This window comes from Nicotiana tomentosiformis, chromosome 5, assembly GCF_000390325.3.
Source record: "Nicotiana tomentosiformis chromosome 5, ASM39032v3, whole genome shotgun sequence".
Lineage (NCBI taxonomy): Eukaryota > Viridiplantae > Streptophyta > Magnoliopsida > Solanales > Solanaceae > Nicotiana > Nicotiana tomentosiformis.
In genome coordinates, this window is record NC_090816.1 from 109340221 (window position 1) to 109367153 (window position 26933).

A 26933-nucleotide genomic window follows, 5' to 3' on the forward strand; every position below is an offset into this window, starting at 1 on the left:
GTGGAGGGAGAGATAGTGGTGGCGGAAGAAGTGTGGGACCGGTAAAATCGAGTTGGGGCAGAGGAGGCATCCACGTGATGTCCACCTCAGTGATATGTCATGCCACATGGGATGGTGTTGGTCATATGGTGGAGGGTCTTAACGGAAAAGGGATAATTTTGCACTAATTTTGTAATGTCGACATTAGTGGGGCGAAAGTAAAATGAAGGACATAGTGATCATTTTCGCATAGTTAAGGGGGTAATTTTGACCCTTTTTCCTTTTATTTATGTGTCGCAGTTTGTTTAGGCATTGGCTTAACATTTAAAAAAGAAAGAACGGAAAAGGGTCAGATATATCCTATACTATCGAAAATGATTTAAATATACCACTTGTTACATTATTTGGCTATAATGAATTATTTTCTCGCCCTCGAAAACCCATTTATTCACTAACTCCAGCTCATTCTTTACAAATACTTGCCAACCTTAGTGGCTGATATGCATGGTTACTAAGTCTGACGAACACACAGAAAGTTACAACAGCAACAACAACAACAACAACAACAACAACCCAATATAATCCCACTAGTGGGGTCTGGGGAGGGTAGTGTGTACGCAGACCTTACCCCTACCCGGGGTCTGGGGAGGGTAGTGTGTACGCAGATCTTACCCCTACCCTGGGGTAGAGAGGCTGTTTCCAATAGAAACTCGACATCCTTACCTCCAAGAACTCCCACCTTGCTCTTGGGGTGACTCGAACTCACAACCTCTTGGTTGGAAGTGGAGGGTACTTACCATCAGAGCAACCCACCTTGTAACCATACAAACCCAAGAAAGTTAGCTGCATACAAACCCAAGCCTGATCCTAGTGGATGCTCAGAAGAGACAAGTACTTTTGCTGGTTTGCATCTATGGGCAATTACAGAGAAAGATAATGTGATAATATGAAGTTTGTTTTAAGAATATCAAGAGGTCAAGTAAATGGAATTGAAGTTAATATCCATGGATTGAGGTGAACAACCAAAGAAAATCTGCGACACTAGCAGTGCCTCAGATTTAATCTAGTGCAGCCACGTGACACTCCATCCAAAATTAGAGTATTTGTTTTAAAGTATAATGATAGGGTCTAGAATAGCCAAATAGTATACCGAAAGATATATTTAAATCATGTTTTGATAGTACAATGGTATATTTGGCATTTTTCGAAGAAAGAAAGACTTTTGGAACTAGTAGTGTTAAACGTGTCATAAGATTTATGTAAATTTAAAGCATGTCATTAAAAGTAACTAACAATTTAAATTTAAATTATTTTTAAATATACCGAGTATGATTCTTTTCTGAATAGATTAATAAGGAAATAGTAATGGAGTGAGTGCTAAAATTCATGGTACAAATACTCAAAAACTGCACTCTCCCCCTCCTTCGCCCAAAAAGAAAAGAAGCAATGATAAATATGAGGTAGGAATTAACGTGAACATTAGAGGATTGGGTGGTCATTGGTAGAGATGCTATTAAATATCTTGTAATAACTCGTTTGGTACGAGAGATAAGGGATAACTAATCTCGGAATTAAATTTGAGATGAGTTTATCCGTTGGGAAGGAGAAATTTGCCATCTAAATAGTTCCAAGTAGCAAAACCATCTACCCATGAAATTAGCATTTTATTTATAGATTTACATTGGGGTGCAGTGCTTACATGAAAAGAAGGCAGGTATAATTGCTGTTTAATTTTTATGTTCTGAGTGTGTTATTGGCCGTGTAATAACCTAAGAACAACGTCCTGTCCAAGAAGAACAAAAATTACAGAATGAAAAAAAAATCCCAGGAGCAATCAGGTTAAATGATCAAAAGTAGTATACAACAAATCCTGAAGAAGCATATAAACAGATCACAGAACATTGGTACCAGACCAGTACAATCTACAAGCCAATATTTCTTTAATTTAAATAAAAAAGAAAGAAAATACTACAAGATGATGTTTGGTACTAGTGTATCCTGCATTTTCACAAGATGATGTTACAAGACTCAACCTGCTTTCTCCCAATTATAAACCAAAAATAAAGGAAAACTAATGATACAAGGCCTCATCTTGCGCTTTCAGCTAGCCTCTAATGATACAAATAAATTTACATGCAAAAATAATAAACCTAATCAATCACCCTTAAGCCTGACACTTCACACTCGTCTTCTACTAATTAACGATACAAAGCTAAAGTTCCTTGACATGCAACGATCAAAATAGCGTTTCATCCAAATAGGGCTACAAGCCTGAAATCTCTCCCTTTTAGTATTCAACTGGAGTTATAAAAGCGTCCATAACCAGTGAAGAAAAGTGATCCTTCCACTCACCAGGGCCAGCAAAAGGCATCATACCACATAATAACGGGAGAAAAAGAAGTAATGTGGTATAAAACACAGATCTCCTCATCCAGTAGGGTAATCTCGTATCCCTCGTGCTCTTTTCTGACACCGTGACAGGCCCGTTAAGGATCAGGAACAAAGTTGAGATACAGACATTCGAAAAGAAATGCAGCAAGCACAAAGTCTCCCAATAAATTAACCAATGATATCCGCTGCCCCCCAGGGTGTCGATACAAAACTTCCCTGCAAAACCGCAGCCAACTCCCAACAGCAACAGAATGAAAGTAACTGGCATCGTCTGGTTTGAAGTTACTGAACGTTGGAGAAGTAAATAGGCTATAGCCAATATCAGGATAGCACCAAATAGCATACGACTGAGAACTTGAACCTGACACCGCAAGAATTGCAGTCCTGAATTGAAAGTTGACATTGATTTGGGCATCCACCAGGACGACTTGTACTCCTAGAACAAAAAATATGTCCAGTGTCATTAGCATAGGTATAGCTAATATATGCTATACACTGGCAACACATGAATAAATAGAAACGGCAAACTAATTAAATTATCATCCATGGGGTCCATGCTTTAGAAATAACACAAAAAGCAGCATCTATAACGAATAACATCAACTTCTTAGGACGACAAGTATCCTTGAGAAAAAAGTCCTTACCTTTTTGTGCATCGCTTATATAGGTGAATTTGTTAAATAAAAAGAACAAAGGAAGTGAAAGAAAGAGAAAATAGAAATCATTAGTCAGCATTTAGATATAAAGAAACCATTTTTTTCCCAGCAATACATGCCACTTGGCAACTATATAGCTAAAATATATTTATTGTGCCTTATCATAACTATAACCATCAACCCTCTTTTCCACCCTTTGACCAACTTGAAAATGTGCTTCGTTATTCAAGAACTTCCTGCATGCATGTACCCGACACCTTTCGTTTTGACTCGGACTTGCATAAACAAGGGACTCAAATGAGCTTGTGACATAAACGAAAATGATGCATGTTACATCTATTCCAGCCACCCCCTACTGACTCCAATGAAAAAAACTTTATGTAGCAACGGGAAAAGAGTTAACCATTCTTCTTTTGTTGCTAAGTTTCTGCCATTTACAGATTCTAAAGGAACCATGTGGAAGGGGAGATGAGGCAATTGGCTTGAGTCAATACTATACTAGAACTCTTAACAAAACCTTTAAACAAAACCAATGCAATTCAGAATCAGATATCACTTACCATGACAGGTGTGCAGGATGCTGTAGCTTCAGTTATTCTTTTGTGAGAGAAAACATAAGTTCCATATCCAAGACACACCAGCATGATAAATAAACCAGCAACAAGGCAGTCTAAACATGTTTTAAGCAGCTCAGCATGTTTTGAGTCTTCTACTTGATTTTTAAACTTTTCAGCTTTGAAGGACGTCTTAGAGAAACCAAAAGAAAGTTTGACCCTCTCCAAAAGGTTCGCATCAGAACTGAGAGCCAGCTGCCTTTCTTTAAGTTGCAATTTCCTCATTGTAAGACCAATCTCAAATGTCTTGAGGTCATTCGACCTAGCTTGCTCCATGACAGATCTTTCCAAAGTGCTACTCACAGATCGATTAATCTCTGTAGTGGATGAAATCATGCTTGAAGAAATAGAAGCCAATTGCTGCCTTCCTTCCCTATCATAGAGGGTAAGCTGCCGACCTATCGATTCAAGACATGTACCATCACTTCTTTCTTCTTGATTACTCAGTTCGTTATCTGATATGGCACTCTGCTGACATGACTCCGATTGAAACTCGCTGAAGTCAGGATCACATGTAAGATTTTCTAGTCTGTTGGAAATCAAAGGCACAGATCTTTCTGAGACAGAAGTCTTTGCTGCACAACAATTTTTCTGTTCTCCATTATTCATAGAGGATTCATTGATTAATCTGAGAGTCATCAGGGTACTACGAAATGATTTCTCAAAGTTCCTCACGAAAGACTCAAACTGGTCACCAAAGACCTGTTTCCAAAACAAGCCAAAAGTAGAAAGTCTGCTGCTTTAACATCGCGACTATGTTGAGCTGACTGTATTAGTGACAAACCATTAGCTTAAGAGAGAGAAGATGGATTTTGCTTACATTGGCCAAAGACTCTCGGACAGCCAAAGTACAAATCTGTTGAAAAATGAGAGAAAATAAAATCATGAAATCTATACATCTGATTTCTCTGAGGAAATACAAAATGTTGTAAACATGTCCATGACGACAGGTTATTGTTGTAATCTAAAATTCAATCAAGTAAGGATGTTCGCTTGGACAGAGAAGATAAAACACCCTTGAAGTTCATTTTGATATATGGTAATATGGTTCTGCGAAGTGCAAACCATTATTAAGTTCTATCACTATCTCATACCTCTGAGAGGTGATCCAACGATATCTTTTCTCCAGCCGCATCTTTCCTTTCCAAAACCTAAATGAAGCAACATAAACTGTATTAACAGCCTACTCTTACTATATCCTTATAAACACATAACAAACATGGTCAGTGGTCACAACTCATGAGCGACTATCAACATATTAAGTTCCTGTAATAAGGAGGGTGACAACTTTGCAGCAGCAAAAAGAAGCAGTATCAAACAAGACAAAACTCATCCTTTAGAATGTGAAGCACCCCTCATGTTTGAATTATATGGACATCAGAATATGCAAGGTTTATAGGGCTTTTAGTAGTAAAAGGCAGCTTATATCTCAAAAGGTAACACCGTCAAATTAAATGACAATATGTGCTATTAACAAAGAGTATAATATCCTCCTTTGTTACTATTGCTGTCGTCGTTGTTATCATTATCATTGTAATTTCTGTGACGCACATACCGTGAAGCTTATTAAAAAAATTCAATCACGCCATGATCATAACGAAAAAAAAAGAAAAGAACCCAAACATTGTTGAAGTTTGAACCATCAACAGAAGAGAGAAGAGGTTTCTAAATATGAGCAAATGAATTTACAACGAGACGGAGAATAGATTTAGTAAAAGAAACTGGCAAGACAAGACACTCAGAAGCTAAACATGAATGACTCATCAAATTCTAACATCATTCCACCGAAATATTTTCCTAGACCTTAGACAGTTGAGTCGACCTCCTAAGCATGGATGCCATGTCATTACAATAGGACAAGTTGATGGCCACATGGTAACAGAACTGCAGGAGGCAATTTCAAGAATGATGGCACAATAGGAAAAAGCCTTTGGTGAGCTCGTGCTCAGAAAACTCCGTGGGTTATTAGAAATAAAAATATTTATGACGGTAGTATACGGGATAGCTTAAGAGAAATCAACTACTGTCCTGAGTTTATTCCTCAAAAAAGAAATTCTTTGAGGTAATTTTATAACTAATAAATGGATATTATAGGAACAAGTGAAAAGATAAAAGCTAACATGCACAATGAATATGACATTTCTGTCACTGATAGACAATACAGAAAAGTGCAAAGTAAAAAAAATGATGAGACAATCAAAGATGTTACCCTCATTGTGCATCATGAGAGCATTTCCGTCCAAGAGTGGTAATCAACCTAGTGACACTATTTAGTAATATAAAACAAATCTGACATTTATAAATGTGTAGCCTTAGGGTTGAAAGTATAGGCAGGGGACAACTATCAAGTGGAAGCAGGTGTAGCAACAACCACCGAAGCAGACTATGACTCAAAAAGAAGAGGAAGAGAATCAAAATTCATTGGGGCATCAATCCAGGCGATTGAGAAGGGATCAAGACATCTCCACCTAAGACAATTAAAAAAATATACCTAGTTTTCTCATAATGACTATCTAGCTACAATACAAAATTATGGAACTAGCATTCGAAAAGAAAAATATATAATGAATGCAAAAATCAAGAGTCAACTTCACAAAAGATGAAACTTAATATATTTCTTTTCCCCAAATAAGAACTACCAATATCCACCTTAGTAATAAACTGAAGTTTCACTCTATTCGGCTAAGCATACCAGTTTTAAGATCTAGATCAATTCAGATGTTAAAGACTTCTAGCAGAATGCACACACACTCGATGAACGACTTTCTAGTTCTTCCCATCGTAGCTACAGTTGACCTGAATGATACCATCTTAGAACTGAAAAAACAACATACTAGTAGATACAAGGAATAAGACTCGTTATCAAGTATGAAGTGTTAGGCTCCTAACTTAATATAAACTGTGTCGTCCTAGATATATTCCAGTATCCCGAAAACTAATCATCTTACAATTATTATTAGTTTTGTTGCTTTCGTTTCTTTAACAAACAATACTGCAAGTTGAACAGCTAGGGGATCTTGGATTACAGAAACTGTCGTAACAACCTAGACTGTTCTGCTTTTGATATTTTACGACACAAATGTTGAGCCAGCTTTAACAATCTTGTCAGTAGCTCGTTGTAGAAAACACATGTTATTGTGAGGTCATATGACTATGAACAAGTTATCAAGCCTATTAAATAATAGAGAAATATACAAAAACAGTTGAAACATGATCTTCAAAATAACACAAAAGGATACACCCAACACAAAAGGAAACATGATATTCAAAATAAGCCGCTGCAACATAGCAGCTACACACACCTCCTTTCACTACATTTTCTAATAACTTTAGAAAATTCAAGAATTTCAACCTGTAATTCCAAATCATCGCCAAAAAGAGGTAACAACAAGAAGCACAAATAACTGATATAGCTTTGCCAGCTAAATTTCAATCTCATAATTCAGATCACTTCTTTCGACACAAATAACACAACTTTCACGAAAAAGACTGAAGCTTTTTCATGTAATCGAACAATGTACTTAAAAAGAAATAAAATAGTTTCCATCCACAATTACAAATCACAGTATTTAGTAAATACAATAAACCCCATTGATAAATATGAATATTATCAGCTAAAAACCAATCCCAAGCTCAACGATAGCATAAAATTCACATAAAAATCGAATCTTGCATCCTAAAGGTTCACAAATTTCACTTTAATATATATATATTTTAAAAAGGTTCACAAATTTCACATAAAAGACTGATTCTTGTTGCATTCTAAAGGTGCAAAATTTTACTAAAATTAAAAATAAATAGATATAACTAGGATACTAGCAAGCACCACATACATTACAAGAAAGGTGCTACATTTTACAATTCCAAAAAATAAAAATAAAAATAAAAAAGGAACCTGAGCAAGAACAGCAGCAATAGACATGCCAAGAGGGAGAGCAAGGGCTTCAACATTCTCATCACTTTTCTGCCTGCCGGCCCCAATTACCACTCTAGGGTTCCGACGACTTGCCGAAATCCTAATACCCCTTTGAGAAAACGACGTCGTAGAACAAGACGATGGGGCATAGGAGGCAGCGGAAGAAGATTGAGGGTCAAAAAGATCATTGTCGCACGATTTATTCTTCTTTTTCTTCTTCTTCGGTTTATTCTTCATAACGCCGCCGGAGTCTGAAGATTCCGGTGGGATTTCCTTAGCCATGGTGTCGGAGGTTGGCTCCGGCGGTGGATCCACGGGTTGAGATAGAGGGGGGTGGTGGTGGTCCATGCAATTCTTGAAATCTTGATTTTGGAAGAATAATGGAGATGTTTTTGTTTTTACGTTAGTCTGTGGTACACCAAACATAATTATAATTAATTAAGGAAAAAATTACTGACACATTTGTTTTGGCAACGGCTAGAATTCCAATATAGTAGGTCTTAGGACTCTAGGAGTCGTAGTAATTTGTTATGATTTGGTAATATTTTTTACTCCATTATTTACAGGGGGGTCAACTGCACCTCAAAAAATATTTACTCCAATTAAGTAAAAGAAAAAGAAAAACAGTTTTACCTTCTTCTTTCTTTTTCTTTTCTATGAGAAATTTATCGGAACGTTTTTGGATATCTGGTTGTAGCAGTGACCAATTAAGTTCCAAGCTAAAAGATGTAAAATTCGAAGTTATATTTTATAGAAGAATAAAATTGAGGTACATGTTGATTTCGTTGGATGTCCTCGAAGTGTCGATATTGATTTTTTTTCTTCATTGATGATATGAATATTATATCAACAATTAAAGTTAAATATAATTAATAAATATGTCATTGAGCGAAATTTTATATTTGAAACGAAATTCAATAAACTGTTTTTTTATAAATAAAAAATTACCAATTGAGTGCAAGGTTAGTTTAAATAACTATGAGTTGGGTCAACTATCCAATAAAATGTATTGAGTATGTTTCCATATATTCTCGAGAAATAATTGGAGTTGTACTCGAGCATTTATCAATAAAATGTGCTCAAGAATAGGGAACTTCGGGTTTGTAAAAAAAAAAATTGAGTCCTATTTTTCTTTTTAACAGGAAACCTACTCAACTCTGAGATTCTTTAGCCCATACATATGCGCAAAATATTAAGGCCCCCTTGTTCATAATTTTTTTTTTCTTTTTTACATTTTTTTTCAAAAATATATTTATCCATGAAATGTTGCATGTTTTGGGGAATTTTTCAAAAATGAGTGTTTCAAAAAATCACTTTTTCAAGATTTTCATAATTTTTCCTTACAAAATTTTAACATTTTTTCAAGTGAAATGCATGTCCAAACATAATTTCAAATTCCAAATAGAGAAATTTACGCGGTATACTCACTGAAAACGCCAGTTAACTCCATATACTTTTAAAATATTTATTTTACCATGTATACCTACTTTTTAAAAGTTTATTTCATTTAAAAATTTTTAATTTCATTATATGCCATTAAACAAATCCACCTTTCAAGGGACTAGATTATCTCACTGATTTATCTCACGTATTGTGATGAACCAAAATGTCATCTTTAATTTAAACATTTATTTCTGTATTCTAAGACCTCGAAAAGCACTAGTTATCATTCTTCAACTTGCGTGCACAGTCCGTATAATTTTTTAAAAAGTTTTTATATGAAAAATTGATTAAAATGTGAATTAGAGCTTTAAAACTCAACTGAGTTGACTTCGGATAATATTTTAAGCAAACGGACCCGGATCAGTATTTTGACAGTTCCGGTAGGTCCGTATCGTAATTTGGGACTTGGGCGTATGCCCGAAATTTAATTTGGAGGTCCCTAACTTGAGTTATCGCCATTTGTTGAAATATTGGAAGTTTGAAGGCTAAAGATTTCCAAAGTTTGACCGCAAAGTTGACTTTATTAATATCGGACTCGAATTGAGATTCCGAAAATTGAAATAGTTTTGTTATGTCATTTATGACTTGTGTGCCAAATTTGAAGTCATTCCGGATTCATTTAACATGTTTCGGCACAAGTTTTGTAAATTAAAATGTTTGAAATTTATAAGTGTGAATCGATGTGTGAATTGTAATTTCGACGTTATTTGAAACTCTGAATAAGTCCGTATTATGCTTCTGGACTTGTTAGAATATTCGGACGAGGTCCCGAGTAGCTAGGATGAGTTTCGGACGAGCCACAGAGCAATTGAAACCTGCTGCCCAATGCTGGTTCTGGTGTGTCGCACCTGCGACATTCTGTGCGCAGGTGCATGGTCGCTCCTGCGGAATTCTAGTCGCTTTTGCGATATTGGACAGCCCTGCCGAGCTTCGCTTCTGCGGAGAAATTTGCGCAGGTGCGCAACCGCTTCCGCGATGGGCGAGCCTCTTCTGCGAGGCAGACCGCTTCTACGGTCCCTGGAACGCTTCTGCGATGTCGCAGGTGCGACATCTCTGGGCGCAGATGCGGCCACTGGACAGGCTGTCCTGTTTCACAAATGCGAGCTTTGTCTCGCAAATGCGAGTCCGCAGGTGCGAAAATAAGTCCGCAAATACAAAAAAATGCTGGACAGAGTGCTTAAAAACTGGAGTTAACCATTTTTACTCAGTTTTGAGTCTCGGATTTAGGCGATTCCAAAGGGATTTTTTACGATTTCAACTTGGGTAAGCATTCTATATTCGAAAGTGTTTATATTTCATAAATCCATGTCAACATTCATCATTTATTTCGGATTTAGATGGTAGAAATTGGTATTTTTATAAAATCTTTCAAAAATATAAAATGAAGAATTGAAAGCCAATCCGATGTCGGAATTCGATAATTTTTGTATGATCGAACTCATATCGGAACGAGTGTCCGGATTTCATATGTTTTTCCTGGATTCGAGACGTGGGTCCCACTATCGATTTTAAAATGAATTTTGAATTTTTAATCGGGAAATTTATAAATTCATATGGAATTAATTCCTATGATTCGTGTTGAGTATATTGAATTATTTGTGACTAGATTTGAAGCTTTCAGACACGAATTCGCGAGACAAAGGTTTATTGGAATCTTGAGTTGGTTGTAAATCGAGGTAAGTGTCGTAGTTAACCTTGATTTGAAGGAGTAGGACTTATTTGTCTATTTGCTACGTGATTTAAATGTGCGGGTACAACGTATATGTGAGGTGACGAGTACTTATGCATTGTGGTTGAGTCAAAGCATGCGAGTAAAATTTATTTATTGTGAATAATTGCCTATTTAATTAAGATATTTCTGCTTAAATTATTATTGTTTATTTCATCATTTTTCATGAAATTATTGTTGAATATTTTGAAAGATGATGTCGGTATTCTGGTATTCACCCGCATTTTAATACTCTTCCAAATTTATATTATTATTTTCATGGTAAAGAAGAGTGTAAAAGCACGAATGGTGATGCCGTGCCAATTTCACATTATTATTTATTAAATTATGAAGTGAGGAAGAGAGTTAAAGCACGAAGGGTGATGCCGTATCATTTTCAAAAAGTGTAAAAGCACGAAGGGTGATGCCGTGCCAGAAGAGAGTTAAAGCACGAAGGGTGATGCCGTGCCAGAAGAGAGTTAAAGCACGAAGGGTGATGCCATGCCAATCTTATTATTTATTTATAAATTTATGGGAAGAATGAGAGTAAAAGCACGAAGGGTGATGTCGTGTCATTTTCATATTATCAGCTGCTCATTTTATTGTTGATGAATTAATCGGCTGCTACGTGACACTTCTCCTGCTGAAATTTTTATATCGTTCCCCTTCGCATGTTCCTTCCCAAATTTATAATTGTTAATTATTATATTATTGTTGCTTCGTATTTGTATATGCCTGTACAGGTTATTTATGTACGTGTCTTGTCATAGCCTCGTCTCTACTTCGTCGAGGTTAGGATCGATACTTACGGAGTACATGAGGTCAGTTGTACTCATATTACACTCTGCACTTCTTGTACAGATTTTGGAGTTGGTCCCAGCGGAATACCATAGACTTGCTAGGATTCATCTACCCAGAGGAGACTTGAGGTATAACTGCACAACGTCCGCTGTTCTGGAGTCCCCTTCTATCTTATCTTAGTTGTGTATTATCTTTCAAACAACTTAAATATTATTCAGACCTTTATTTGTATTATCCTAGTAGCTCGTGCACTTGTGACACTAGATACGGAGATGTATTTTGATGATTCAGTTGTTGTGGTCTTTCGTACTTTATTTCAATAATTGACTTTCACTTAAATTGATTTATTTAAAAATGGTTAAAAATTTTCTAACGTTGGCTTGCCTAGCAAGTAAAATGTTAGGCACCATCACGGTCCCGAAGGTGAAAATTTCTGGTCGTGACACGTATCTTCTATCTTCAGTCAAATAAAATCTTGGCCTGCCGAACGCCCTTGGCCCAAAACAAACATTCAGAATTTTAAAAACCAAAATGTCATTAATCTTAGTCACATCTTTAGAGTTTTTCATTAAAGGAGAAAAAAAATATACAATTACTTGTCACAACCCCAAATTCCCTCTGTAGGATATCGTGATGGCACCTAGTCTCTAAGACTAGGTAAGCTTAATAATTTGCGGAATAATATAATATGAAACTGAACTCAAATCTCCACACATGAAATATAAATAGAAACTGCGATTCAAATAATTACAACACCCAAAATCCGGTATAAATAAGTCGCAAGCTTCTAAGAGAAAAATGCTAAGTGTCTCCATACATCAGAGTCTAAAGAGAGTAAGGGAAATAACATAATACGGATAAAGGGGGACTCCGAGGTCTGTGGACGCTGACATATATGCCTTGAAGTCTCCACATACAGTCCAGTTCACTGGTATCTGATTTGGTAGGAAGAACCTGGATCTGCACAAAAAGATGTACAGAAGTGTAGTATGAGTACACCACATCGGTACCCAGTAAGTGCCAAGTCTAACCTAGGTAGAGTAGTGACGAGGCCAGGTCAGGGCCCTACTGGAATAAAAGGAAATGAGGTAGAAAATATAATAATAAAATAAAATGACTGAGAAATGAACAATAAGAAATTACAGAAAGGTAACAACACTGTAAATAGAGGTAAACAACAGGGGCACTCTCGAGGTACCGCCTCATAGTCCCAAATATAAATACATAATAGGGGATCTCCCGAGGTACCGCCTCATAGTCTCAAAAGTAAATATGCAACAGGGGGATCTCTCGAGGTATCACCTCGTAGTCCCAAAAGTAAATATGCAACTCATAAATTATGGAACAACGAATTTACGGCAAGGAATCCTACAGTTAAAGACCGAATACAATAATCAAGGAAACAAGAAATTCAACTAAGCATGTTACACCAATTTCAAGTAAAGATTAAGACACGTAGACATGCGATACTAGGTTAAACATGATAACTACACATGCTAAAATAACTCAGTTAAGGAATTTAAAAGAAGTCTACTCAACAAGAATCAGAACTTCAACAATTAGCTCGTGTACGCACTCATCACCTCACGTACGCGGTGCTCACATATCACAAATTGTTACAACGGTACCAAATCCTAAGGGATCCCCCCCCCACACACAAGGTTAGACAAGTCACTTACCTTAAATCAAACTCAATCAGTCAATGAGAATGCCTTTTCCTCGACTTTCCGACTCCGAACAGCCCAAATCTAGCTAAAAGCAATTACATACAATGAATACAACTACAAGAAACTAATTTAAATAATAAAGCTACGACTTTAGCAAAGAATCAAAAAATCACCCCATAAAGTTGACCCGAGCCCACATCTCGGAATCGGGTATAAGTCACAAATACGAACACCCATTCGACCACGAGTTCACCCATACCAAAATTACTCAAATCCTATATAAAATTCTCAATCAAACCTCAAAATTCGGCCTAGGGATTTTTCCACCCCTTTTCACAAATTTCACAACCCAAATCTATAATTAAAGGAAGAATAAATGATATCTTAGTGGGAATTAATTAAAAACAAGTCAAGAATCCTTACCCAGATGTTTTCTCTAAAAAACCCTCGAAATCTCGCCTCAATCTGAGCTCTCTAGGTTCAAAAATGGACAATGAGATTAAACCCTCAGAATTGGCCCCTTTTTGCCCAGCGAAATCACTTCTACGAGTCCACAGCCGCATCTGCGGAATGTCCATAGCAGGTGTGGTTCTAACTTAGTCCAGGCACGTCCGCATCAATGGACCCAAATGCGCATCTGTGCTTCCGCTTCTGCGGCCAAGGAATGCTTCTGCGCACGCGCTCCTGCGGACCATGTCCGCTTCTGCGATCAACAGGCCTCCCAGGCCTTTCTGCTTCTGCGGTCTTCACGTCTCACCTGAAACCACTGGCCATCCTCATCATTTTCGCATCTGCGATCGTCCATTCGCTTCTGCGAGCTCGCACCTGCGATCAAAGCTTCGCATGTGCGGTTACCCCAACAGAGCCTAGTCTTCAGCAATCTCACAACTTCAACTTTTGATCTGTTAACCATCCGGAATCAACCTGAGATCCCCGGGACCTTAACCAAATATACCAACCAGTTCTAAAACATCATACGGACTTAGTCGAGCCTTTAAATCATATCAAACAACGCTAAAAATACGAATTGTGTATCGATTCAAGCCTAATGAACTTCAAAACTTCAAACTTCTACATCTGATGCCGAAACCTAACGAATCAAGTCCGATTGACCTCAAAATTTGTACACAGGTCATAATTAACATTACATGACTACTCCAACTTTCGGAATCAGAATCCTACCCCGATATCAAAACTAATCTCGGTCAAACTTCCCAAAAATCATCCAATTTTTTAACTTTTGCCAATTGACGCTAAAGTCACCTACGACTCTCCAATTCAATATCCGAACACGCTCCTAAGACCAAAATCATCCTACGGAGCTACTGGAACCATCGAAACTCCATTCCGGAGTCACCTTCACATAATTCAAACTACAGTCAAATCATACGACTTAAACTTCCCCCTTTTAAGGACTATGTGTCCCATTTCACTCCGAAACCAAAAATAAATTCTTCTTGCAAGTCACAAAATCCAAAAATAAAATAGAGGGAGAAATATTTAGGGGTTCGGGGCTAATACTCTCTAAATGACTAGCCAGGTCGTTATATCCTCCCCCTCTTAAAATAAACGTTCATCCTCGAACGAGTATAGAGACATACCTGGAGTGGTAAAAAGATGAGGATAACGACTGCACATATCATGCTCGGTCTCCTAAGTCGCCTTCTCGATCGGATGAACCCTCCACTGAACCTTCACTGAAGTAATATTCTTCGATCTCAACTTTCGTACCTGCATGTCCAAAATGGCCACTAGCTCCTCAACATAAGATAGATCTTTGTCCAATTGGATTGAGCTGAAGTTCAACACATGAGACGAATCGCCGTGATACTTCCGGAGCATGGAATATTGGATGAACTGCAGAGAGACTAGGTGGTAGTGCAAGTCTGTAAGCCACCTCTCCAACCCTCTCAAGAATCTCAAAAGGCCTGATATACTTAGGGCTCAACTTGCCCTTCTTTCCGAACCTCATAACACCCTTCATGGGCAAAACCCCGAGCAATACCCGCTCCCCAACCATGAATGCAACGTCGCAAACCTTCCGATCCGCATAACTCTTCTGCCTAGATTGGGTTGTACGAAGTCGATCCTGAATCAATTTAGCCTTTTCCAAGGCATCCTGAACCAAGTCTATAACCAATAGCCTAGCCTCGCCCGGCTCGAACCAACCCATTGGAAACCGGCACCGTCTACCATACAAAGCCTGATACGGGGCCATCTGAATACTCGTCTGATAACTGTTGTTGTAGGCAAACTCCACAAGTAGAAAGAACTGATCTCAAGCACCCCCAAAATCCATCACACACACATGAAGCATATCCTCCAATATCTGAATAGTGAGCTCAGACTGTCTGTCCGTCTGAGGGTGAAACGATGTACTCAACTCCACCCGAGTACCCAACTCATGCTGTACAACTCTCCAGAACCGCGATATAAACTGTATACCCCAGTCAGAGATTATAGATACTGGTATGCCATGAAGCCTGACAATCTCGCGAATGTAAACCTAAGCTAGCTACTCCAAAGAGTAAGTAGTAACCATAGGAATGAAATGAACTGAATTGGTTAATCTATCCACAATCACCCAAACTGCATCAAACTTCCTCTGAGTCCGTGGGAGCCCAACAACAAAATCCATAGTGATCCACTCCCATTTCCACACTAGAATCTCTAGCTTCTGCAGCAAATCACCCGGTCGCTGATGCTCATACTTAACCTGCTGACAATTTAAGCATCGAGCTACATATTCCACTATGTCCTTCTTCATCCGCCTCCACCAATAGTGCTGCCTCAAATCCTGATACATCTTCACAGCACCTGGATGAATGGAGTACCGCGAACTGTGAGCCTCCTGAAGAATCAACTCACACAAACCATCTACATTAGGCACACATAGCCTGCCCTGCATCTGTAATACACTGTCATCTCCAATAGTGACTTCATTGGCATCGCAGTACTGAACTGTGTCCTTAAGGACAAGCAGATGGGGGTCATCATACTGACGCTCTCTGATACGATCATAAAGAGAAGACTAAGAAACCACACAAGTCAAAATTCTACTCGACTCAGAAACATCCAATCTGACAAACTAGTTGGCCAGGGCCTGAACATCCAAGTCTAAAGGCCTCTCTGCTACTGGTATATATACTAAACTGCCCAAACTCTCCGCCTTGCGACTCAAGGTATCGGCCACCACATTGGCCTTCCCGAGATGATAAAGAATGGTGATGTCATAATCCTTAAGCAGCTCCAACCATCTCCGCTACCACAAGTTAAGATCTTTCTGTTTAAACAGATGTTGTAGACTCCGGTGATCGGTGAAAACCTCATAAGGAACACCATACAAATAGTGCCGCCAGATCTTCAAGGCATGAACAATAGCTGCTAACCCGAGGTCGTGGACATGATAGTTCTTCTCATGCACCTTCAGCTGTCTAGATGCGTAGGCAATCACCCTATCGTCCTGCATCAAAACCGCGCTGAGACCAATACATGACACATCAAAATACACCATATAGGACCCCGATCCAGTAGGAAACACTAGAATTGAAGCTGCAGTCAAAGCAGTCTTGAGCTTTTGAAAGCTTTCCTCACACTTCTTGGTCCACCTGAACGGAGCACCCTTCTAGGTCAACCTGGTCATAGGTGAAGCAATAGATGAGAAACCCTCTACAGATCGACGGTAATACCTCGCCAAACCAAGAAAACTCTGAATCTCCAGAGCTGAGGACGGTCTGGGCCAACTCTGCACTGCTTCAATCTTCTTCGGATCTACCTTGATCCCCTCACTCGATACTACATGACCCAAAAATGCCACTGACTCTAGCCACAATTCTCACTTTGAAAATTTTGCATACAACTTCTTCTCCCTCAAGGTCTGAAGCACGGTCCTCAGGTATTGCTCATGATCCTCCCGACTTCGGGAGTATACCAGAATGTCGTCAATAAACACAATGATGAAAGAGTCAAGATAGGGCTGAAATACACTGTTCATCAAGTGCATAAATGTTTTTAGGGCGTTGGTAAGCCCAAAAGACATCACTAGGAACTCGTAATGACCATACCGAGTCCTGAAAGCAGTCTTCAGGATATCTGGCTCCCGAATCTTCAACTGATGATAGCCTGAACGCAAGTCGATCTTAGAGAACACTCTCGCACCCTGAAGCTGATCAAATAGGTCATCAATATGTGACAATGGATACTTGTTCTTCACTGTAACTTTGTTCAATTGGCGATAGTCAATACACATTCGCATAGAACCATCCTTCTTCTTTACAAACAAGACATGTGCACCCCAAGGCGACACACTAGGCCGAATGAAGCCCTTATCTAGCAACTCTTGCAACTATTCCTTTAATTCTTTCAACTCTGCTGGGGCCGTACGATAAGGTAGAATAGAAATGGGCTGAGTGCCCGATAACAAATCAATGCCAAACTCAATATCCCTATCGGGCGGCATGGCCGGAAGATCCACTGGGAATATATCTGATAGTCCCTCACTACCGGAACAGACTCGACGATAGGAGTATCAACATTAACATCCCTCACATAGGCCAAATACGCATCACACCCTTTCTCAACCATTCGCTGAGCCTTAAGAAATGAGACAACCCTGCTAGGAACATAATCTAAGGTACCTCTCCACTCTAGATGCGGTAGACCTGGCATAGCCAACATCACTATCTTGGAATGACAATCAAGGATAGCGTGATAGGATGACAACCAGTCCATGTACAAAATAACATCGAAATCTACCATACTGAGAAATAATAAATCGGCTCTGGTCTCAAAACCACTAAGAACAATCAAACATGATGGATACACATGGTCAACAACAATAGAATCACCCACGGGTGTAGACACATAGACAGGTAAACTCAGTGAATCACGGGATATACCCAAATACGAAGCAAAGTAAGATGAAACATAGCAATAAGTGGAGCCTGGATCAAATAAGACTGATGCATCTCTATGACAGACCGGAACAATACCTGTGATGACAGAATGTGATGCAATTGCCTTTGTCCTAGTAGGAAGGGCATAATATCTGGCCCGACCTCCCCCTCTAGGACGACCTCTACCTGCTTGACCTCCACCTCTAGCTGGCGGTGCAGGTGGAGTGGTAGCTGGTGCTGTAATCAAAGCCTGAGGACCCGGTGGAGCACGCGGTGCCTGAGAAATCCGTGGAGGTGCACCCCTTATAAGTCTGGGGCAATCCCTCACCACATGACGAGTGTCACCATACTCAAAACAAGCTCTCGGAGGACGTGGCTGCGGCGACTGGCTCAGGCCTGATCGGCTGGATTGACCGCTGAAAGTACCCCCTACAGGAGGTACACTAGACACTGACGGTGCATAATAAGGATCCTAGGGCCTAGGAGTGGCTGGAGCATCGCTGGCGGCTGGAAGTGCTGAATGAATAGGGAGACCCATATAGCCCCTGCCCTGACGAACTGCAGTTGGGGCATGAGTACCACTATAAGTGCCAGACTCTCGAGACCTCTTGGCCTCTCTCTCCTCCCTCTCCCGTGTCAGCATACCCTCCAACCTCCTAGCAATCCTTACTGCCTGCTGATACGCAATATCCATCTCTAACTCTCAGGCCATGCTAAATCTGATATTGGGGTTGAGCCCCTCAATAAATCGACGAACCCACTCCCGGACAGTAGCAACCAAGGCTGGTGCATGCCTAGCCAAATCATTGAATCAGATCGCATACTCTGACACGGTTATAGAACCCAAGCGCAACTGCTCAAACTCTGCGTGCCATGCATCTATGAGACTCTGGGGAACATACTCCCTCAAGAACATATCTGAGAACTGAGTCCAATTAAGTGAAGCCGCCTCGGCTGGACTACCCAACTCATAAGCTCGCCACCACTAATAAGCTGCTCCTCTAAGCTGGAACATAGTGAAGGAAACCCCACTAGTCTCCGCAACACCCATAGTACGGAGGATACGATGGCACTCCTAAAGAAAATCTGGTGCATCCTATGATACCAAGCCACTGAAAGTAGGAGGGTGGTACTTCTTGTAGCTCTCGAGCCTGAACTGCACTGCCTCAGAAACCGCTGCCCTAACCTCGGGCTGAACTAGAGCTACCGACTGCATCGGTATGATCTCTAGAACCCGGTTGACCTGAACCCACTGCTCTGAAGTACGGGCGGTGGGTGTCTGTACTCCTCCCCCGGCCTGAGATATGGCAGGAGCAAGTGGTATCAATCCTGCATGAGCCAAGGTGCTGAACATGCTCAGAAACTGGGCTAGAGTCTCTTGGAGGACTGGTGCAGTAACAGGCATCTCAGGTGCTTTCCCTCCAACTGGAGCTAATGGTAGCTCCTCTATAGAAGCTCGTGCGGTTGCCATGACTGCACCATGTGGACGTCCTCGACCTCTACCCCGGCCCCAGCCTCTCGAGGCTCTAGCAGGGGGCGCGGGTGTCTGGTCATCTGATCCAGCTGTACGTGTCCTCATCATCTGTGAGAGAATAGAAAGATAGAAATTTAGAATCCCGAAGTCAACAAGTTCGCACGACAAAGAATCAAGAAGTGAAATTTTTCCTAACAGTTCCATAGCCTCCCGAAGATAAGTACAGATGTCTCTGTACCGATCCACGAGACTCCACTAAACCTGCTTGTGACTCATAACACCTATGAACCTAATACTCTGATACCAACTTGTCACAACCCCAATTTCCCTCCGTAGGATATCGTGATGACACCTAGTCTCTAAGACTAGGTAAGCCAATAATTTGCGGAATAACTAAATATGAAACTAAACTCAAATCTCCACACATGAAATATAAATAGAAACTGCGATTCAAATACTTACAACACCCCAAACCTGGTAGAAATAAGTCACAAGCTTCTAAGAGAAAAATGCTAAGTTTCTCTATACATCAGAGTCTAAAGAGAGTAAGGGAAACAACATAATAAGGATAGAGGGAGACTCCGAGGTCTGCGGACGCTGGCAGATATACCTTAAAGTCTCCACGTACAGTCCAACTCACTGGTATCTGGTCTGGTAGAAAGAACCTGGATCTACACAAAAAGATGTGTAGAAGTATAGAATAAGTACACCACAATTGTACCCAGTAAGTGCCAAGCCTAACCTCGGTAGAGTAGTGACGAGGTCAGGTCAAGGCCCTACTGAAATAAAAGGAAATGAGGCAGAAAATATAATAATAAAATGAAATGACTAAGAAATGAACAACAAGAAATTACAGAAAGGTAACAACACAGCAAATAGAGGTAAACAACAGGGGTGCTCCCGAGGTACTGCCTCGTAGTCCCAAATGTAAATACACAACAAGAGAATCTCCCGAGGTACCGCATCGTAGTCTCAAAAGTAAATACACAACAGGGCGATCTCCTGAGGTACCGCCTCGTAGTCCCAAAAGTAAATATGCAACGAGGAGATCTCCCGAGATACCGCCTCATAGTCCCAAAAGTAAATATGTAACTCATAAATTATGGAATCACGAATTTACGGCAAGGAATCCTACAGTTAAAGACCGAATACAATAATCACAGAAACATGAAATTCAACTAAACATGTTGCACAAATTTCAAGTAAAGGTTAATTGTCACAACTCGGAATTCCTACCGTCGGGACCGTGATGGCGCCTAACATTTCACTTGCTAGGCAAGCCAATGTTAGAGAATCATTTAAACCAATCCTTATTTCATTCAGTAAATAACAATAATTAGCTAAGATGAAATATAGTATGCGCGGAATAATATAAAGACTGCATTTGATTACTACTACCCGGATCCAGAGTCACAATTCATGAGCATTCTAGAATCCACTACAATCCACTACAAGTAATAGTCTGAAAGAAATACAACTCTTTAAATGAAAGAAACAGTATAACAGAAAAGATAGACGGGGACTTCAAGGTCTGTGAGCGCCGACAGATCTACCTTGAGTCTCCGGATAGCGGTCCAACAGCTAAAATCTCGATCAACCGAGCCGGTACCAAAATCTGCACAGAAAGTGCAGAGTGCAGTATCAGTACAACCGACCCCATGTACTAGTAAGTGTCGAGCCTAACCTCGACGAAGTAGTGACGAGGCTAAGGTAAGGCACCTACAAATCAACCTGTATAATTTAACAGCGTATATCCAAATAACAGTAATGAAGAGCTAGACAAGAAATATCGGGAGGGGAAAACATACTGGGGGAAATACGAGATAAAGAACTACAACATAATGATAACTGGAACAACCAATATACTATGAATCAATAGGAACACAAATACAGTCAAGGAAAAATGCACGGCATCACCCTTCATGCTTTTACTCTCAACCTCACCCAAATATCAATAGAAACGGCAGGACAACACCCTTCGTGCATAAACTCTCATATCTTGGCACGACATCACCCTTCGTATATTAACACTCACAATAAGGCACGACATCACCCTTCGTGCTTTTACACTCACAATATGGCACGACATCACCCTTCGTGCTTTTACACTCACAATATGGCATGACATCAACCTTCGTACTTTTACAATCACAATATGGCACGGCATCACCCTTTGTGTATTAACACTCTCCCTTACCATAATACAATGAACAATTAACAATAGGGAGATAGAATAACAAGTACAAGCCTTACTTCAGCATTTGGTTCCACAACATCAATCTCAACTTCGAAATAAATACTAAATTATTAGCAGAAGATCCGTAAACATGATAAGAACGATTAATTTAACAACATTAGTCTAAACACGTAGCAATTAGGCATGGGAAAGAGACAATATAAGAAAAACGGAAGAAACATGGAGAGCAGATAAATTGGCAGCGCATAAGTACTCGTCACCTCACATATACGCCGCTCACATGAATTTCACATAGCAATTAATCTGAGGTTCCTAATTCCCTCAAGTCAGGGTTAACCACAACACTTACCTCGCTCCGAAGGCCATTCAATACTCAATCATGGTTTTTACTTTAGAATCCACCTCCAAATCACTTGTATCTATTCAAAAATGACTCAATAATATCAAATAATGCTAAAGGAATTAATTACATTGCATAAATTTAAATTTCCCAAACTTTTCTCCAAAAAGTCAAAAATCGACCCCGGGCCCGCTTGGTCAAAATTCAAGGTTCGGACCAAAATCCATTTGCCCATTTACCCTCGAGCCGAGATATAAAATTGGTTTTGGAATCCGACCTCAATTTGAGGTCTAAATCCCTAAATTTTGAAATTCCTAGTTTCTACCCCAAACCCTCAATTCTACCATGAAAACCTTAAATTTAAAGTTCTTGTAAAAATGTAGTGAAAGATTAAAAGAAACTAGTTTAAATTCACTTACCTATGATTTGGGGAAGAAATGGTCTTTGAAAAATCGCCTCTTATGTTTTAGGTTTTGAAAATTTGGGAATTGAATAAAAAATCCCGTCCAAAAGTCATTTTGATCAGCTGCAGTGCAAATGCGAGAAAAATATCGCAAATGTGAACTCCTCGTATCTCTGCTGCCTTCGCAAATGCGAACCATTTGTTCGCAATTGCGAACATTGAACCATCGCAAATGCGACAGAAATCTCGTAAATCCGAGAATCCGAGTCCCAACCCATCTTCGCAAATGCGAACAATAGTTCGTAAATGCGGCGTGTGATGATCGCAATTGCGATCCTGAACTTTGCAAATGCTAAAGTCCCCTTCCAACCCCACTGCTCGCAAATGCGAAGCTTCTTCGCAAATGCGGTGCTCGCATTTACGAGCCAGACCTCGCAAATGCGAAGTCTGCAGACCTAGAGCACACCAGCTATGATTTCTATGTTCAATCCACTTCGTAGCCTATCTGAAACTCACCCGAGCCCTCGGGGCTCTAAACCAAAAGTGCACACAAGTCTAAAAATATCATACGAACTTGCTCGCGCGATCAAATTATCAAAATAACACCTAGGACTATCAATTTAGTACCAAACCAAATGAAATTCTCAAGAAGACCTTAAAATTTTTATTTTTTCAACTGGACGTCCGAATCACGTCAAACCAACTCCGTTTATTACCAAATTTTACAAATAAGTCATAAATATTATATTGGACCTATACCGAGCTCCGTAATCAAAATACGGATCCGGTATCAATAAGGCTAAACATCAACCAATTCTTAAAAATAATTAATTTTCAGACTTTTAATTTTCATCAAAAATTCATAACTCGAGTTAGGGACCTCCGAATTCGATTTCGGGCATAAGACTAGGTCCCATAATTCGATACGGACCCACCGGAACCGTCAAAATACGGATCTGGGCCCGTTTACCAAATATATTGACTGAAATCAACTAAAATCAACTTTTAAGACAGAAATTCTTATTTTCATCAATTTTCAACATAAAATCTTTCCGGAAACACGCTCGGACTGCGCACGCAAATCGAAGAGGATAAAATGAGATTTTTAAAGCTTAAGAGCGCAGAATCGAGTACTAAAACATAAGATGACCTTTTGAGTCATCACATTAATACACGTCGACATGCGATACTAGGTTAAACATGACTACTACACATGCTAAGACAACTCAGTTAAGAAATTTAAAAGAAGTCTATCAGCAAAAGCCAGAACTTCCATAATTAGCTCGTGTACACACTCGTCACCTCGCGTACACGGCGCTCACATATCACAAATTGTTACAACGGTACCAAATCCTAAGGGGGTTTCCTCCACACAAGGTTAGACACGTCACTTACCTCAAATCAACCTCAATCAGTCAATGCGAATGCCTTTTCCTGGACTTTCCGACTCCGAACGACCCAAATCTAGTCAAAAGCAATTACTCAAATCCGAACGACCCAAATTTAGCAAAGAATCGAAAAATTGCCCCAAAAAGTCAATCCGGGCCCACGTCTCGGAATCGGGTAAAAGTCATAAAATACGAACACCCATTCGACCACGAGTTTACCCATACCAAAATTACTCAAATCCGATACAAAATTCTCAATCAAACCTCAAAATTTGGCCTAAGGATTTTTTCATCATTTTCCACAAATTTCACAACCCAAATCCTTAATTAAAGGAAGAATAAATGATATCTTAGTGGGAATTAATTAAAAACAAGTCAAGAATCCTTACCCAGATATTTTCTCTGGAAAACCCTCAAAATCTCGCCTCAATCCGAGCTCTCTAGGTTCAAAATTGGCCATTTTCTGCCCAGCGAAATCGCTTCTGCCCAGCGAAATCGCTTCTGCAAGTCCACAGCCGCATATGCTGCTCCGCACCTGCCAAATTTCCATCGCATGTGTGGTTCTAACTTAGTCCAGGCACGTCCGTATCAGCGGACCCAAATACGCATCTGCACTTTTGCTTCTGCGGCCAAGGAACGCTTCTGCGCACGCGCTCATGCGGACCATGTCCGCTTCTGCGATCAACAAGCCTCCCAGGCCTTTCCGCTTCTGCGCTCATTCCTCCGCAGAAGCGATTCCGTTTCTGCGATCTTCTCGTCGCACCTGCGACTACTGACCATCCTCATCATTTTCGCATATGCGATCGTTCGCTCGCTTCTGCGAGCTCGCACCTGCGATTAAAGCTCCACAGGTGCGGTTACACCAGCAGAGCCTAGTCTCCACCAATATCACAACTTCAACTTTTGATCCGTTAACCATCCGAAATCAACCCGAGGTCCCCGAGACTTCAACCAAATATACCAACCAGTCGTAAAATATCATACGGACTTAGCCGAGCCTTTAAATCACATCAAACAATGATAAAAATATGAATTGCGCATCTATTCAAGCCTAATGAACTTTAAAATTACAAACTTCTACATCTGATGCTGAAACCTACCGAATCAAGTCCGATTGACCCCAAATTTTGTATACAAGTTATAATTGAATCATGATTGGTATATCTTCCATTGCAGCTGATGAAGTTTTATTGGATTACATAAAACTTGTACGCTGAAAAAAAATATGGTGGAGAAGAGGAATATGTTTTGATTAGGAGTAGGGGTGGGTACAGTTTGGGCAAACCCGAAATCCAAACTAAAATCCAAATATTTTGGATTTTTGGTTTGCAGATTGGATTTTGGATTTAATTTTTAAAAATTCTGAATTTCTGATTGGATATTAGATTTGGTACTTTGAATTTTTGCATATCCGAAAATCCGAAATTCTTATACTTTATATTTAGTCCATTATCCATATGTCAATAGTAATAAGTTTAATACACTACCCATTAGATATTATCTCATATATTTAATATTAATTACCAAGTTACTGTAAGAGTACTTTCTATTTGGACATGGTTTTATTATTTCTACTTCTTATCGGCCGTAATAATGTCTCTATTGTTTTTTTTTTTGATAATAATTGCATTACGCGAATACTTCATTTGGATGATTGCGCTAAGAATTTCAGGCAATTTAACATGAGTACTTCATTTGGATATTCATTTTTGTAAAAAGAAGAACATCTTAACTTATAAGCTCAAAATCGAAAATCCAAACTATCCAAACCGATTAATCCGGAACCGAACTTAAAAAATTCGATCTAATCTGAACTTATTTGGATTGGATTTGGTTTGTCATTTCTTCAATTCGAAAATCGAAAATCCAAACCGAAATTTTTATATGCAATTCGAACTGCATGAATGCGCACCCCTAATTAGGAGAGAGGTGAATCTTAATATTTTTTACATACACGTTTCAGTAATCATGGCTATATTTAAGGGATGGTATCCCCTAAAATATTGATAGTTGGGATTCTGTATATTAATAAATGGGATATACGATGTAATTATTTAAGGATTTCCTATGTAATTTCTATATTTAGGCATATAAAGAAAATAGTTTCTATAGATGGGTATACGATATTTTTTCCCCTTCTAAATATTATTTTTCAACTTAACTCCAAATACTACTCTTTTCAAAAAGTATAATTTTTATCTCCTTAAACTATTGATAGCTATGCAAAATTCCCCAAAAACACAAAAGGACTATTTACATTAGCCAAATGGTTTGTCCTCCTTTTGGATTTTAGTGACTTCAGCAAAACATGGGGCTTATCAGGGCATCTCCAACCTTTACCCCTATTTTGGTCCACAACTTACTCCAACCATTCCTCCATTCCCCCTCCCCCCCCCCCCCCAAAAAAAAGAGAATATTTTTTTTTATATTTTTCTCTCTCTTCTATATTATATTATTATCTTTCATTTCAATTTTATTTTTTAATTTCCATTAAACAAATTTCATCTTTTATTTTCATTAATTTGTAATTTCCGTTAAAACAATTTCATAAAAATTTAAATAATATAATTTATAAGCAATTATTATAGATTAACTAATAATTCAAATAAAAGTGAAATCATTGCGATACAAGATTAATTAAATACATATCACATAACGATAAAATTCATTCGAAATACTACATAAATATTCAACTTCAACCTCAAGTATTCTCCCATAAATGATATATTAATGCATTAAGAAGTACAAAATGAGCATCTTTGCCCTTAATTCTTCTATGTCGAGCTAAAAATTCTTGAAATCGTTGATTTTCATCTACTGTCATTTCTACCGTTGGAGGTGGACCTTCCAAATCATCTTGAATTAGTGCATTAAGATCACGCTCATTCTCGATTATCATGTTGTGCAGTATAATACATGTAGTCATTATATTATGTAGCAACATCAAATATTTTATATTTGCACCTTTTATTTTTTGTGATTGTTATATCTTTTTTCATACAATTATAACTCACAATAAAATTAACTACTAATTTTACATAAAAAAAAATAGATGCACGAT

General features: G+C 39.0%; 1 protein-coding gene across 1 annotated transcript; it reads right to left on the bottom strand.

Annotated features, from left to right (window-relative positions):
• Positions 1 to 1902: 1902 nt before the first annotated feature.
• On the bottom strand, positions 1903 to 7973 carry LOC104090007 (protein CPR-5). The gene is made up of 5 exons (XM_009595036.4): positions 7536 to 7973; positions 4735 to 4791; positions 4461 to 4496; positions 3587 to 4342; positions 1903 to 2806 (listed from the first exon to the last, which is right to left on the bottom strand). The coding sequence occupies exons 1-5, from the start codon at positions 7902 to 7904 to the stop codon at positions 2267 to 2269; spliced, it is 1758 nt and encodes a 585-aa protein (XP_009593331.1). The 5' UTR covers positions 7905 to 7973; the 3' UTR covers positions 1903 to 2266.
• Positions 7974 to 26933: the final 18960 nt, after the last annotated feature.